At 42.4% G+C, this 17,408-nt stretch overlaps 1 protein-coding gene across 1 annotated transcript in view; it reads left to right on the top strand.

The window, feature by feature from the left end:
- The window catches only part of LOC122813777 (endonuclease domain-containing 1 protein-like), a 55,279-nt gene extending 39,179 nt beyond the window's left edge, over positions 1 to 16,100 (top strand). The window contains exon 2 of the mRNA XM_044086277.1: positions 14,993 to 16,100. Within this exon, the coding sequence (XP_043942212.1) occupies positions 14,993 to 15,535 (543 nt within the window). The 3' untranslated portion in view covers positions 15,536 to 16,100. The remainder of the gene's footprint in view (positions 1 to 14,992) is intronic.
- The last annotated feature ends 1,308 nt before the right edge of the window (positions 16,101 to 17,408 follow it).

Below are 17,408 nucleotides of genomic sequence, written 5' to 3'. Positions count from 1 at the left end.
CCTAAGCAGCAGAGACCTCCAAAGCAGACACCTACCACAAAACAATATCCACGTAGCACATAGCTCACAAAGTCAGTGTGCCACACAGTCACAGCTCTTAAGGCTAAACAACACACCTAATACACTTGTAATAGGTGACTCTATTGTCAGACACACTGACGTCCCACTCACCAGGCTGAACAAGGAGAAGGTTACTGTAAGCTGCCTGTTGGGTGCCAGGATCCGCCACATAACACAAGCACTCACGTCACTCCAAAGCAAGTACAAATATGACTCCATCATTGTCCATGCTGGTGTGAAAGACCTGAGACGTACCTCCCTGGACTACATGAAAAAAGATGTACAGGAGCTCTTTGATCATGTAGCCCAGGCCGGTATGACACTGACCTTGAGTAGCATCTTACCCTCACCAAGAATGATGCCACAGTATAAAGACAAAATTATCAATTTTAACAACTGGCTAAAGTATTGGTGTCATTCAAAGGGGATCCAGTGTCTGTCAGCCTGGGATGACATGCTCGACAAGCCACGTTGCTTCACTAGGAATGGCTTGCACCTGTCACCCCTAGGTTTTCGAATACTGGCAAAGGCTCCTGCCTCCCCCATAGTGCCTTTTTTAGGCAAGGCTCAAAAGACAAACTCACTCCCATAGACAACACAAAGAAAAAAAAAAATAAGGGTAATGCTGCTCAACGCCAGAAGTCTAAACCTCAAGATGCACGCACTCGAGACTGTCCTCAGTATGGAGAATATCGATATCTGTGCAGTAACAGAAACCTGGTTCAAGGCTCCCGAGAGCACCCCAGCACTAGCAGGTTATAATTCATACCATGCTTTCCGGCCCCAAAACTCAGACCGAACCACAAAAGGAGGGAGATTATCCATATTTATCAAAGATACCCACACCTCCAGGTTAGTGGCACTGCACAAAGCATCGGAGACCATCCATGTGCAACTAACAGTGGGAAAAACTGCCTTTCAGTTTGTAGCCTGCTACAAACCACCCTCCCAAACACAGGGACCTCACTTGGCTTTCCTGAGAACACTGGAGAATATGAAGGTCTCTCCAAACACTATTATATTGGGTGACTTCAACTACCCAAACATCGATTGGGAAAACTACTCAAGCCCAAACACCCTCGCCCAATGGTTCCTAGAATTTATAAACTCAAATGCTATGGAACAACTGGTCACCACTCCCACAAGAGGGGAAAACATACTGGATCTGGTCATCACCAACATGGGGTTCCACACCAGAGGTATACCCCGCATTGGTAAGATCAGACCATAAACAAATCTCACTGGACATTCATATTCCATCCCCAACCCTAGCCAAGGAAACCAAAGTGAAGAACTTCTCAAAAGCAAACTTCACACTTCTCAAAACTGAGGTGGAATCCTTCAAAGCCCCCGGGCTAGTGGAAAATACTGCCCAAAATGCTGAATCCTTTACAAAAGCATTCTATGGACACCTACAGGAATGCATGGAGCATGCTATCCCAAATAAAACCAAGACTCACTCCTCCAAAGGCAGGAGACATGTCTGGTGGACCCCGGCCATAAATAAACTATACAACAGAAGGAGAAAGCTGCTACATGACAGAGCAAAATCTCAAAAAGGGAAGGTGTCACTGATCAGTACTAGCAAGAAACTACGACCTCTCATAAAATCATCTAAGGCCAGCTTCGAAAGAAAAATTGCACAAGACACTAAAGATAATCACAAGTCCTTCTTTAGTTATGTCAGAAACCTGGGAGACAACTCCCAGATATGCTCTGAGTTAGTGCAAAATGACAAAAAATACACTGAACCCACAGACATTGCCAACATCCTGGCAGAAAGGTTCAGTGCAAACCCCCCCCCCCCCAAAAGAGCAAATGTCTATCCCAACAGAGTGTAGTCTTCCTGAGATCACAGATGCACAGGTGAGAGCTGCCCTCTCCAAAGCAAAAAACACAGCATCAATGGGACCAGATGGTGTCCCAAGCTGTGTCTTACATGAGCTCCAAGAAGAACTAAACCCTCATATAAAGTCACTGTTCAATCTCAGCCTTACTACAGGATATGTACCCAAGGAATGGTGTACAGCAACAGTGGTCCCACTCCAGAAAGGTGGTGCCACAACAGACCCCGAAAACTATCGCCCTATAAGCCTGACTAGCCTGGTCTGCAAAGCTATGGAGCATATCATCATGGAAATCATAAACAAAGACATTGGGAACCTCCAGACACTGGATCCTACCCAATTTGGCTTCGTTAAGGACAGATCTTGCCTCTTGAACCTGGTTGACTTCTTTGAAACAGTTACCAAAGCCATAGATGAAGGGAAGGTAGTCCACACAGCCTACCTGGACCTCGCAAAAGCCTTTGACACAATACCCCACTCGGGCATCATAAATAAGCTCACCAGCTTAAATATCAACCCCTATGTCACAAGATGGGCTGCAAACTGGCTCAGGGATAGAACCCACATGGTCAGAATAACAGGTGCCATGTCAGACTCTAAATCAGTTACACGTGTTGCCCCACAAGGCTCAGTCCTGGGACCTCTCTTGTTCGGTATATATTTCTCTGAGGTACAGGCTAACACGGGTGGACTATGGCTGACCAAGTTCGCAGATGACTGCAAACTGGGTGCTGTAATCGACTCTCCAGCTGACACAAGCATCCTCCAAAAGGGTCTCACAGAGATGGATAACTGGTGCCAGAGCCATGGCCTAAACCTAAATGCCAAAAAGTGCATAGTCATCCCCTTTGGGAAAAACAAAGTGCCCACAAATTACCACATAGGTGGTAATCCATTAAGTATGGAAGAAGTAATTAGGGACTTGGGGACCCAAGTAGATAACAATCTCTCCTTTGACAATCACGTTGCCAAAGTGGTTAGAAAGACCTTCTATACAGCCCACCTTATCATGAAAGGGTTCACATCTAGATCAAGAGAGGTCATTGTGCCCCTCTACTCATCACTTATCAGGCCCATAATTGAGTACAATGCCCTGTTTGGGATGTACCTTACCCGACACCTTCAGCAACTGGAAAGACCCCAAAAGTATCTCACCAAGAGGATCAAGGGGCTCAAACAGATGCCCTATGCAGTTCGGCTAAAGAAACTCCAGCTCTACTCAGTTGCGTACCGCCTACTCAGAGGCAATCTGTGTCTGACTTATAAAGCCATGTCCAACCCAGAATTAATGGACATGCTTCACCTCAGGAAATCCAAATCCCTTAAAGCTACATGCTCCAGGGACTTGAACCTCAGCACAGAAATAAATAGGACATGCTGGAGGGACATATTCATATCCCAGAGGCTCCCCTCACTCTGGAACAAAATCCCAATCCATGTTAGGCAGAGCCCCTCACTGACCCTCTTCAAGAGAAATCTTGACAAGTGGATGGGAGATTGTAAGTTTACCCCTGGGATCTCTTCTGTGTCCCTGCTTGACAGAGGTACAGTAAACTAACCTTAAAAGGGCTACCTTCTGTGACCTACTATACAGAGGCACAGTCAACTAATCTAAAAGGGTGGCGAAAACCAAACACACTCTGGCTAGGCTTATAAATGCCCTAGGGCAGATAGCCTAGTATCAACCTATAAACCTATGAACCTATGAATTGTAACTGTAAAAGTTACCACATACACACACACATACACACACACGCACACACATACATACCGGACTGCATACTGAGCGGTTCATAGGTTCATAGGTAGGTACTAGGCTATTGGCCCTGGGGCCTATACAAGCCCAGCCAAAAAGGTACCCTGGCTTTTGCCACCCAAGAAAATTATTTTCCTGTACCACTGTCAAGCAGAGCCACAGGCATGATCCCCGGGGTGAATTTCCTATTTCCCATCCAATCATCAAGATTTTTCTTGAAGAGTGCTAATGAGGAGCTTTGTTTGATTATAAATATAGGTTCATAGGTAGGTACTATTTGTTTGCATGCTTCTTTTGGATTTTATCAAAAGGAAATTTAGCTCTATGGGATAAAGCCCTGATGATGAAGCAGATTAGCCGAGTTTAAAAATCATCCTAGGCAATGTATGACCCAACAAGCAAGACTGGAAGTGACACTTATAATGCCTGATCTCACATCCTAGGGGAATGGATTCTGTCATTGTTTAACCTGTGTCAGAATGGATGCTTTGTCTGCTGAATGCCAAGATGACAGCACTGGGGCTTCAATATCACTTATTTCTTGACCTTGTAAGCAACTAGATTGTGTTGTAGCCGACATAGCTCTCAACTCTGCAGATTTACACAGAATGTCCAGAGTTCTGTTTCATATTTTTGGTCTGTTCCTCATAAAGTTTGCGGTTTGTTGGCAAATCACTATGGATTGAAGTTACTAAATAATGACATACATTTGATTTTTAGACTTAATATCTTTCAGGAAATGCCTGCTAACTCAAATCCTGTTAATCTAGCAACTGTCTAAGTTTATAAGACCAATATTTAAAATCTGTCCCTATTTTTGGCCTTTGCCCCCCCCCCCCCATTATTTTACACTATGTCAAGATTTCTTGTACTAAGAGGTTGAGAGGTATCAGTAAAAGCATGGAAGTACACATTAACACTAACAGACAATTTCAACTTTGGTAGTGGACATGCCATCTACCAGGGATTATTGAAGATTTTGGATAAACACAGAAAAGAAGCTCCTAGTAGCTACCTAGATGATAGCCTGGTGAAGCAGGAAGTTGATGGCAGGCAGGCAATGGGGAATAAACAGATTTTTTAAAAGTAACATAATTTCTGTGGTGCCTTTTTTCTATACCTGCAGTGTTTTTACAGTCCATACTGATTGTACTAAATAAATAAAATATATTTTTATTATTTTTATTTATTTATTCATTTTTGCTGTATTAGTTTACTGGTCCTAAGTCTCTTTTCATGCATGGCCTGGTCCATAAGACTTTATCAAACAAACAATATTATCAGAACAATGTTATAATGCAATATGCTTGCTATAGCTGTCAACAATGTAGGGAATACAAACACTCTACAGCTGTATTAAATTCTCAGTAGATGACAAGCAGATCTAAAACATGTTAAAATACTAGCCTCCCTAGCTAAGAATTATCACAAGCTATTACATAGCTACTTTCAAAATCTAAAAAGGAATACTCAGCTATGGACTGAACTGGTTGTGGATGGCACCACCCATACTCAACCGGAGGTAATAGCCAACCTGCAAGCTGACAGATTTGGAGAAAACTTCACCCCTATCTCCTCCAGTCACCCCCCAAATTATACCTACTACCATTCCTCAGCCTATTATCTCAAGAGAGCGGGTTATCTCTGTGCTGTCCAAGGCCAAAAACATGGCATCAATGAACCCAGACAACATCCCAAGCTGCCTCTTAAACAATTTAAAATATGACCTAGTAGACCCATTTGGATCCCTGTTTAACCACAGCCTGAGGAAATGACTATGTTCTGACAGAATGTAGAACAACAACGGTAATCTCTCTGCACAAAGGGGGGTTATCAATCAACCCTGGGAATTCCAGGCCCATAAGCTTGACTAGCCTCATCTGCAAAACCATGGAAAGAATCATTATGGAACTTATTAACAAGGAAATAGGTAATGTTCAAACTCTGGACCCAACCCAGTTTAGATTTAGTAAAGGTAGATCATACCTGTTAAACCTGGTTGACTTCTGGTTGACTTCTTCTTCAAGAAAGTCACCAAACCCCTGGATGAGTGAAAGACAGTGCATACCAGCTAGCTTGACCTAGCGAAGGCATTTGGCACAATCCCCAACTCAGATATTATAGACAAACTCTCCCAATTGGGAATGAATCCCTACCTCACCAGATGGGTAGCCAACTGGCTTACTGACAGGAATCATACTGTCAAAGTGGGTGACTACACCTCTAATAAAAGACCAGTCACCAGTGCCATCCACAGGGTTCTGTGCTTGTCCCCTTACTTTTTGGAATTTATTTCTCAGAAGTTCAGCCAACTTGGATGGCCTGTGGTTGATCAAGATTGCTAACGACTGCAAATTGGGAGCAATCATTGAGTCCCCTAACAATGTTAATATACTGCAGTAAGGGTTAATGCAGACACATGATTGGTGTCAAAGCCAAGGATTAATGCTAAGTGCAAAAAAATGCATAACTATGCCCTTTGGGAAAGCTGACATCCCTGTTAATTACATTATAGACAGCACCCTTCATACGTGTAGACTCAGTGATCCATTATCCGGGTAATTAGGTTGATAGCAATCTGAACTTCAACCACCATGTATAAACAGTGATAAGGAAATACTTCTATGTGGCACATCTTATAAGTAAAGGCATCACATCTAGATCAGAGGATGTTATAATTCATCAGACCAATAACTGAGTTCAATGCTCCCTTTTGCATGTACCTCACAAGACTCCTGCAACAGCTGGACAGACTACACAGGTTTCTCACCAAGAAAATAGAGAGTACATAAAATAAGTCCTAAGCAGAAAGACTGAAAGCCTTGTCACTGTATTCTGTCTTCTACAAGTTATTAAGGGGTGACCTGTGCCTGGCTTACAGGGCAGTCTCTGTCCTCACTCAGATGGAAATACTACACATTCATAAATCAAACTGCACAAGGGTCATTTGCTACAGGGATCCTAACCTAGCCTTTGACAAGATCAGGCCATGCTGTAGGGATAGATACATCTCCCAGAGAATACCACTTCTCTGGAACAAGCTTTAAATGCATGTGAAACCAAGCACCTCCTTGACCCTCATCAAATGCAATCTAGATCAATGGATGGGTGACCTCACTTTCACTTCTGGTTGGTGTCCATGTCTGTCTTGGACAGAGAAAGTCTGTATTTATCACCATACACTCTTACATTTGTGAACTTTGCTCACCTACGCACCAACAATTGGGGCAACTCCGAATAAATATGGATAGGTTTGTAAGGGCTTTAGGGCCATTAGCTTAGTAACCTTCTATGTTCATAGGTTCATATGTTGGTACTAGGCTAACAGCCCTAGGGCCTATACAAGCCTAGCCATAACAATTCCCTGGCTATTTCTTCCCACGCTATTTACTTCCCTGGACCCCTGTCTAGCAGGGCAACTGACGTGATCCCCGGGGTGAATTTCCTTTCTCCCATCCAATTGTCAAGGTTCCTTTTGAAGAGGACTAAAGAGGCACTCTGCTTGACATGTATGGGCAATCTATTCCAGAGTCTGGGGAGGCTCTGGGTCAGGAACCTATCCCTCCAGCATGTTTTGTTTATTGTGATGACAAGGTTTAGATCCCTGGAGCATGTGGCTCTGAGGGATTAGGATTTCTTTAAGTGTAGCATGTCCAACAGCTCTGGGTTTGACATGGCCTTGTATGTTAAGCAAAGATCGCCTCTGAGTAGATGATATGCAACAGAGTATAGCTGGAGTTTTTAAGGCGGTCAGCATAGGGCATCTGCTTTAGGCCTGTGATTCTTTTAGTGAGGTATTTCTGTGGCCTTTCCAGTTGTTGCAGATGTCTTGAGAGGTACATACCAAACGGGGCATTGTATTCTATAATGGGTCTAATGAAGGATGAGTACAGTGGGACAATGACCTCCTTTTTTCTAGATGAAAAGCCCTTAGTGATGAGGTGTGCCACATAGAAGGATTTCCTGACTGTTGTGGTGATGTGGTTATTGAAGGTGAGACCACTGTCCACCTGTGTCAGTAAGTCTCTTATCAAACTTTCGGTGTTTAGTGTACTGCCACCTATATGGTAATTCACAGATACATGTTTTTTTCCCAAAGGGGATAACTATACATTTCTTGGCATTGAGCTTGAGCCCATGGCTCTGGCACCAAGCATCTGTTTCTGTAAGGCCCTTTTGTAGAGTATCCACATAATATGGGGATTCAGTAATGGCTCCCAGTTTGCAGTCATCTGCAAACTTTGTTATCCAGAGTCCCTTAGTGTTGGCCTGTTCTTCAGAGAAGTAGATGCCAAACAAGAGCGGTCCCAGGACTGACCCTGAGGTACTCCACTGGTCACTTGTCTGGAGCTGGATTTGGAGTTGGCTACTTTTACAGTGTGGGTTCTATCAGTAAGCCAGTTAGCAACCCATTGGGTGACATAGGGATTAATGCCCAGCTTGGTAAGTTTATCTATGATTCCAGAGTGGGGGATGGTGTCAAAGGCCTTGGCAAGGTCTAGATAGGCTGTGTGGACCACCTTACCCTTGTCCATGGCTCTGGAGACTGATTCGAAGAAGTCAATCAAGTTCAGGAGACAAGATCGGCCCTTCACGAACCCATACTGGGTGGGGTCCAGTATTTGAAGGTTGCCAATGTCTTTGTTTATAAGTTCCATTATAATACGCTCCATGGCCTTGCAGATAAGGCTTGCCAGACTGATGGGATGGTAGATTCTGGGATCCAAGGTGGATCCCCCCTTGTGGAGTGGGATAACTGTAGCTGTGTGCCACTCAGTGGGCACGGAACCTGAGGTGAGGCTATGATTAAACATGCCACTTAGGTGAGGTGCTAGTTCATACTGTAGTTCATGTAGTACACAGCCCGGGATGTCATCTGGTCCCATGGATGCTGTATTCTTAGATTTGGAGAGTGTGTTTTTTACCTGTGTGGCCATTATTACCGGAATTTGGCAATCTTCCAGTATTGAGATAGGCCATTTAGGGTGTGAGAGGGGGGCGAAATTGGCACTGAATCGATCTGCCAGGATATTGGCAATATCCTTGGGATCAGTATATTTAATGCCATTCTGTTTTAGCTCAGAGCAAATCTGAGCATTGCCATTTAGATTCTTGACATAGTTATAGAATGCCTTGTTGTTGTCTTTGGAATCTTTGGCAATTTTATTTTCATAACTAGCTTTGGAGGATTTTATGAGGGATCTCAGTTTCTTACTGAGGCTGGTAAGGAAGTTTTTTGCATCCTGGGAGTTTCCTCTTTTCTGCAACAGTTTCTTCCTTTTGTTGTAAAGTTTGTTTATGCAGGTGACCACCAGATTGGCTTCTTTTTTTTGGATGAGAGCATCTTGGTTCTATTTGGGATGGCACGATTTATGCATGAGTGGATGTGCTCATACAGTGCCTTAGTGTAGGATTCAGCAGTTGAACTTTCAGCTCCCGTCTGCATGGGTGTCATGAAGTTTGTCACTTCTGACTTGAGTAGCATGAAGATGGCTTTGGAGAAGTTTTTTATGGAGGTTTCCTTACTGGGGGGTGGGGGTGGGATGTGGATGTTAAGGGTGATTAGCTTATGGTCAGACGTGACTAACGAGGGGGTGACCATAGGTGTGGAGCATCGATTTCCCATGTTGGTAATGACCAGGTCTAGGATATTGGAGCCCCTGGTGGGACTATGGATTAGTTGATCCAGGGCGTTGGAATTTATGAATTCCAAGAACCGTTGGGCAAAGGTGTTGGTACATGAGTAGCTTTCCCAGTTAATGGCAGGGTAGTTAAAATCACCCAGTATTAGGGTGTTTGGTTCTATCTTAATATTTTCCAGTATGTTTAGAAAGATGTAGTGAGAATCTTGGGGTATGGTGGGGGATCTGTAGCAAGCTACAATTTGGATTGCAGTCTTACCTAGTGTTAGTTCCACCTGGAGAATTTCAGACGCATTGTGTTGGGCAACTAGCCTGGTGATGTGAATATCCTTGGTGAATATTGACACTCCTCCACCTTTAGTGTTTCGGTCCTGCTTTGGTGGCTGAAAAGTGTAGTAAGAGTTGTAGCCTGGTATTGCAGGGGTGCTCTCTGGAGCCTTGAACCAGGTCTCAGTTACTGCACAGATATCGATGTTCTCCATTTTTAGCAGTGCCACGAGAGAGTGCATTTTGAGGTTTAGACTTCTAGCATTGAGTAGCATTACCTTCAGATTTTGCATGCTTGTACCTGTTATGGTGGTGGTTTTGTTCTTTGAACTTTGCCTAAAAAAGGCACTATCGGGGTGGCAAGAGCCTAGGCCAGTAACCTGAATCCCAGAGGCGACAGGTGCAGACCATCTCTGGCAAAGCATCATGGTCTGTCAATTATGTATACTGTATATACACATATATATATATATATATATATATATATATATATATGTATCGAGAGAGAGAGACAGAACACACACACACACACACACACACACACACACACACACACACAAACAAACACACATTTCCTTACACAAGCATGAGCACATACGCATACACACACACACACACACACACACACACACACACACACACACACACACACACACACACACACACACACACACACACACACACACACACACACACACACACACACACACACACACACACACACACACACACAGAGCTGTGATAAGGCATGTGGGCTTGCCCTACTAAGCTGGTGATGGCAGTCCTCATTACCATATGGTTGGGTGCATCAACATGTAAGGTGAGAGCATGGTATATCCTTAAGCCAAATTGTGGGATTAGGGACTTAACAGAAAATACTCTGGTAGCTACCTAAATCATGGCCTCAGTACTTGTCTCTTGCTTATGGAGAGAGTTAGGCTGACTGACCATAGAGATCTGATGGTCAGCGAACACTGGGGGATAGACATGATATAAACAAAGTGCTTCCTGATGTCTGAGACAAAGCATTATCTTATTAATGATCATGCCTTACTGTATCAAAACTTCTGCAACTAAGCAGAAAAAAGTATGATAAAGAACACACTGCAGTACAAACAATTTAGAAGACCTGCTTATTGTTGTGCATTTATTCTGAAACTATACTACACGGTTCCCTACATAATGCTGATCTGTCGGGCATGGCACACATCATGTCTGCTCAGAGTCATTCCACCTTGTATTTTCCTTGCTGAAAAGTGAACATAATGTTTGATATTATGTACAGAAAAGTAAGTGAGTTGACATTCTTAATGAAAAATTGTTTTTCATACAGAACAAAGTAGCCAGAGACAGACAAACCCTGAAGAAAACCAGAAGCATGTAGCAAGCTATGTGGGAAACTTTATAGACTAAATGCAATCTAATTTAGGACTTTAGAGCATGTTTTTATGTTTTCAATTGCTGAAAAACATTTTCTTTACACACAAGTATATAAGTTTATAGGTTCATAGGTTGGTACTAGGCTATTGGCTCTAAGGCCTATGCAAGCCTAGCCATAACAATTCCTTGGATATTTCTTCCCACAATATTTACTTCTCTGGGCCCCTGTCTAGCAGGGTGACTGACATGATCCCCGGGGTGAATTTTCTATCTCCCATCCAATCATCAAGGTTCCTTTTGAAGAGGGCCAATGAGGCACTCTGCTTGATATGTATGGGCAGTCTATTCCAGAGTATGGGGAGTCTCTGGGTCAGGAACCTATCACTCCAGCATGTTTTGTTCATTGTGATGATAAGGTTTAGATCCCTGGAGCTTGTGGCTCTAAGGGATTTGGATTTCTTTAAGTGGAGCATGACCAACAGCTCAGGGTTTGACATGGCCTTGTATGTTAAGCAGAGATCGCCTCTGAGTAGATGATATGCCACAGAGTATAGCTGGAGTTTTTTTAGATGGTCAGCATATGGCATCTGCTTTAGGCCTGTGATTCTTTTAGTGAGGTATTTCTGTGGCCTTTCCAGCTGTTGCAGATGTCTTGTGAGGTACATACCAAACGTGGCATTATACTCTATAATGGGTCTAATGAGGGATGATTACAGTGAGACAATGACCTACTTTTTTCTGGATGAAAAGCCCTTAGTGATGAGGTGTGCCACATAGAAGGATTTCCTGACTGTTGTGGCAATGTGGTTATCGAAAGTGAGACCACTGTCCACCTCTGTCCCTAAGCATCTCATCACACTTTCGATGTTTAGTGTCCTGCCACCTATGTGGTAATTCATGGATACATGTTTTTTTCCAAAGAGGATAACTATATATTTCTTGGCATTAAGCTTGAGCCCATGGCTCTGGTACCAGGCATCTGTTTCTGTAAGGCCCTTTTGTAGAATATCCACATCATTTGGGGATTCAATAATGGCTCCCAGTTTGCAGTCATCTGCAAACTTTGTTAGCCAGAGTCCCTTAGTGTTGGCCTGTATTTCAGAGAAGTAGATGCCAAACAAAAGTGGTCCAAGGACTGAACCCTGAGGTACTCCACTTGTCATTTGTCGGGAGCTGGATTTGGAGTTGGCTACTTTTACAGTCTGGGTTCTGTCAGTAAGCCAGTTGGCAACCCATCGAGTGACATAGGGATTTATGCCCAGCTTAGTAAGTTTATCTATGATTCCAGAGTGGGGGATGGTGTTGAAGGCCTTGGTGAGGTCCAGATAGGCTGTGTGGACCGCCTTACCCTTGTCCACAGCTCTGTAGACTGATTTGAAGAGGTCAATCAGATTCAGGAGACAAGATCAGCCCTTCACAAACCCAAACTGGGTGGGGTCCAGTGTTTGAAGGTTGCCAATGTCTTTGTTTATAAGTTCCATTATAATGCGTTCCATGCCCTTGCAGATCAAGCTTGTCAGACTGATGGAATGGTAGTTCCTGGGATCCAAGGTGGATCCTCCCTTGTGGAGCAGGATAACTGTAGCTGTGCACCACTCAGTGGGCACAAAGCCTGAGGTAAGGCTATGATTAAACATGACACTTAGGTGAGGTGCCAGTTCATTTTGTAGTTCATGTAGTACACAGCCTGGGATGTCATCTGGTCCCATGGATGCTGTATTCTTAGCTTTGGAGAGTGCGGTTTCTACCTGTGTGGCCATGATTATTGGAATTTGGCAATCTTTTGGTATTGAGATGGGCCCTTTAGGGCGTCAGAGGGGGGTGAAGTTGGCACTAAATCGATCTGCCAGGATATTGGCAATATCCTTGGGATCAGTATATTTAATACCATTCTGTTTAGCTCAGAGCAGATCTGAGCATTGCCATTTAGATTCTTGACATAACTATAGAATGCCTTGTGGTTGTCTTTGGAATCTTTGGCAATTTTATTTTCGTAACTAGCTTTTGAGGATTTTATGTGGGATCTCAGCTTCTTCCTGAGGCTGGTGAGGGAGTTTTTTGCATCCTGGGATTTTCCTCTTTTCTGCAACAGTTTCTTCCTTCTGTTGTATAGTTTGTTTATAGCAGGGGACCACCAGATTGTTTTCCTTTTTTTGGAGAAGAGAATCTTGGTTCTATTTGGGATGGCACGATTCATGCACAAGTGGATGTGCTCGTACAGTGCCTTAGTGTAGGATTCTGCAGTTGAACTTCCAGATCCCGTCTGCATGGGTGTTGTGAAGTTTGTCACTTCTGACTTCAGTAGCATGAAGTTGGTTTTGGAGAAGTTTTTTAAGGAGGTTTCCTTACTGGGGGGTGGGGGTGGGATGTGGATGTCAAGGGTGATTTGCTTATGTTCACACCTGACCAATGAGGGAGTGACCACTGTTGTGGAGCATCTGTCTCCCATGTTGGTAATGACCAGGTCTAGGATAATGGAGCCCCTGGTGGGACAATGTATTAGTTGATCCAGGGCATTGGAATTTATGAATTCCAAGAACTGTTGGGAAAAGGAGTTGGTACCCGAGTAGTTTTCCCAATTAATGGCAGGGTAGTTGAAATCACCCAGTATTAGGGTGTTTGGTTGTATCTTAATATTTTCCAATATGTTTAGAAAGGTGTAGTGAGAATCTTGGAGCATGGTGGGGGATCTGTAGCAAGTTACAATTCGGATTGCAGTCTTACCTAGTGTTAGTTGCACCTGGAGAATTTCAGATGCATTGTGTTGGGCAACTAGCCTGGAGGTGTGAATATCCTTGGTGACTATGGACACTCCTCCACCTTTAGTGTTTCGGTCTTGGTTTTGTGGCCGAAAAGTGTGGTAAGAATTGTAGCCTGGTATTGCAGGGGTGCTCTCTGGAGCCTTGAACCAGGTCTCAGCTACTGCACAGATATCGATGTTCTCCATTTTTAGGAGTGCCTCGAGAGTGCATTTTGAGGTTTAGACTTCTAGCATTGAGTAACATTACCTTCAGATTTTGGATGCTTGTGTCTGTTACGGTGGTGGTTTTATCCTTTGAACCTTGCCTAAAAAAGGCACTATAGGGGTGGCAAGAGCTTTAGCCAGTAACCTGAATCCCAGGGGTGACAGGTGCAGACCATCTCTGGCAAAGCATCGTGGTTTGTCGATCATGTCTTCCCAGGCAGACAAATACTGGATCCCCTTTGAATGACACCAGAAGCTTAGCCAATTGTTGAAGTCAATCATTTTGTCCTTATATCTTGGTATCATTGTGGGCAAAGGCAGGATGCTACTCAGGGCTAGGGTCATACCTGCCTGGGTCACATGATACAAGAGCTCTTCCAAGTCTCTTTTCATGTAGTCCAGGGAGGTATGTCTCAAGTCCTTCACTCCAGCATGGACAATGACAGAGTCATATTTTTACTTGTTGTGGAGTGACTTGAGTGCTTGCGTTATGTGGCAGATCCTGGCACCTGACAGGGAGCTGACTGTAATTTTCTCCTTGTTCAGCCTGGTGAGTGGGACATCAGTGTGCCTGACTATAGAGATACTTATGACTAAAGTGTATATATCGATATCTATATATATATATATATATATATATATATATATATATATATATATGTGTGTGTGTGTGTGTGTGTGTGTGTGTGTGTATATCATAAAAAAATTTAAAGAAAACTTCTCAGACTTCCATCCCACTGCTGCTCTACAGAATGAGAAAAACATTTTGATTTTGCTTAATAAGTCACAGCAAATTGTAAGCTTATTATCTTGATTGCAATCAGTATTGACATGTTCATAATGTTGATCAAATTAGGCATCTGATGTTTTGTAACTCATACAATGCAAAGGTGAATGGCGTGTGTTCCAGGTTGGCAAATGCTCCAAGACTACTATAAAAGTTGTTATTAATATTATTGGGAGTTATAATAATAGTAATAGTAGTTATGATAGTAATAGTAATGTGAATTGTGAAACAGTGCAGTAGTTGGTATCAGTTTCTGATGTGATATTAATTTATGTTTATTGTTTTCAGCTAGCGTTTGCAAACCTGACTAAGTGTATGGCTGGAGAAGGGGTAGTACCTGACAGGAAACAGCTGATAACAAGTCAAGCAGTTAATGATGACTACAAGAAACTTGATCCAAGGTACAACCGTGGGCATCTTAATCCAAGAGGGCACCAAAACACAACTGAAAGCAGAAGAGCTACATTCACCCTTACTAACATTGTACCACAAACAGTTATATCAAACGGCAAGTGGGCTCTGTATGAATCTTCAATAGTCAATATTTCTAAATATTACCAATGCTCCGAAATATTTTTGGTAACAGGAGTTATTCCTACGAAGATCAACCCTAATGAAAGGGTAAACATTCCCAGTCACATGTGGAGTGCTTATTGCTGTGTAGATCAAAATGGGATGCCTATAAGAAATGGGGCAGCATTGATATCAAACACTGTTACCCCCATACTGCAAAATCTCAGCTTACAGGATCTTGAAAGCATGCTTCATAAGGTTCCTTTCTTTGCAAATTACATTCAGATCTTTTATAACAGATGTAAGAAATTAATTTAATATGAGAGCCATTACTAGGCAGACATGGAGCCTAATGATATGTCAGTACTGACTTCCATTCATGTAATGCAACCATTTTTTTCCAGTATGCACACCTAAAATGACATTTGGCTGTATATTTTCCCACGTTCAGTGATATTTTGTTTTCTGATGAATATGTTTGATTCATTGAGGTTGTCTCTTTCCATGGAGCAGGGAGAACTCAAATGAACAGGCATTACCATTCTTACTTGATGGAAGTAATTAAATGTTTAAAAATCCTTTATCATTTGACTCATTTACATTTTGTTTATCTTCTTTTCTGGTTTGAAAGTTAAACAAAAAAATAAGTTACTAACATAAATTATTTAAAGTTTGCAAAACACTTAAATATAAACTTCTGATATATGCAATCACTGGCAGAAAAATTATTTTAAACTAAGAACATATGTTTCAGAAGAGCTGCCATACAAGTAAATAGTGACATGCTGATATTTGAAAGGGAACTCACTGGACATCTGCAACAACTGGAGAGGCTGCAAAAGTACCTCACAAAGAGGATCCTAGGCCTAAAACACTTGTCCTATATGGACAGACTAAAAAAACTCCAACTATTCTCTGTCTCATATCGCCTACTTAGAGGCAATCTCTGCTTGATTTACAAAGCCATGTCTTACCCAGCTCTGTTAGAAATGCTACATCTAAAGAAATCCCAATCCCTCTGCACCACACACTCTAGAGATCTCAACCTTTTTACCAAAATCAACAGAACATGCTGAAGGGACAGGTTCATAACCCAGAGACTACTCATGCTATGGAATAGATTTCCCATACATGTCAAACAGACCACCTCACTGGCCGTCTTCAAGAGAAATTTTGATGAGTGGATAGGAAATAGAAAATTCACCCCGGGGATCACTCCAGTGGCTCTACTTGACAGAGGAACTGGAAACTAAGGTCAGGTGGCACAATACCAGGGTAATCCTATGGGCTAGACTTGTAAAGGCTCCAGGGCCATTAGCCTAGTACACACCTATGAACCTATGAATCAGATTTCACAAGCAATAGTTTTTGTTCATCATATAAGTTATTTTACTGGATGAGACCAAAAAAATAAATAGACTGTGTTACTAAAGAGCAGTAGTTTTCACTATATAGATTTCATCCAGTCTTTCAATGTTGTTTAAGATCAGAAACTGGGAAGCAGGTAAAACCTCCTGGAAATCAATGAAATATTTTCAGGAGCCGGGAAAAAAAGATGAGTGATTATTCTGTGATAAGTCTACATGATTAGTAGTAGAAGTATTTTGTAGGAGTTTGTATTATGGACTCAGAGAATGATCTAGTATACAATGTTTGTACTGAAGAATATAGGCATCTGCATGAGGAGGAACATGGATCTTGAAAATGTAACAGAAGGGACATGTCTGTGTAAGCTATGCACTTCTAGTATTGTCCAGGACCTTACCTTTAAATGACACAGCAGACACTTCCTGCCTTTTGAATGGATAATTTATTGGTACTCAAACATGAATGAATTATTCAGTTCCATCACTGATTTCCTCCGACTTATTCATAGAATATGTAACGCCTGTATTCACTTCAAACATAACATTAATTATTCAGTTTTTATAGTTTTCATTAGACTTATTTATGACATACAAAAAACTTAATTTCAGTTTACTGGGCACACCAGCACAGGGTCATTATTACCTATCAATGGTTAATTATTTATTGAGTCAGTTTAGTCATATGTCAAACTGTTTGACTCTACAGCTATACTATGTATGATCATTCCCTTGAAAAGACATTATTCTCCAAGCCATCCATCGTATGATAGACTAGTCTGACCATGACATGTGTCAGCCCATTAAAGCTATCAATGTAATCATAT

Source organism: Protopterus annectens, chromosome 1.part1 (assembly GCF_019279795.1).
Source record: "Protopterus annectens isolate FY-2018-M chromosome 1.part1, PAN1.0, whole genome shotgun sequence".
NCBI lineage: Eukaryota > Metazoa > Chordata > Ceratodontiformes > Protopteridae > Protopterus > Protopterus annectens.
The sequence above is the reverse complement of the archived record's forward strand: the minus strand, read 5'-3'. Positions and strand labels throughout refer to the sequence as shown.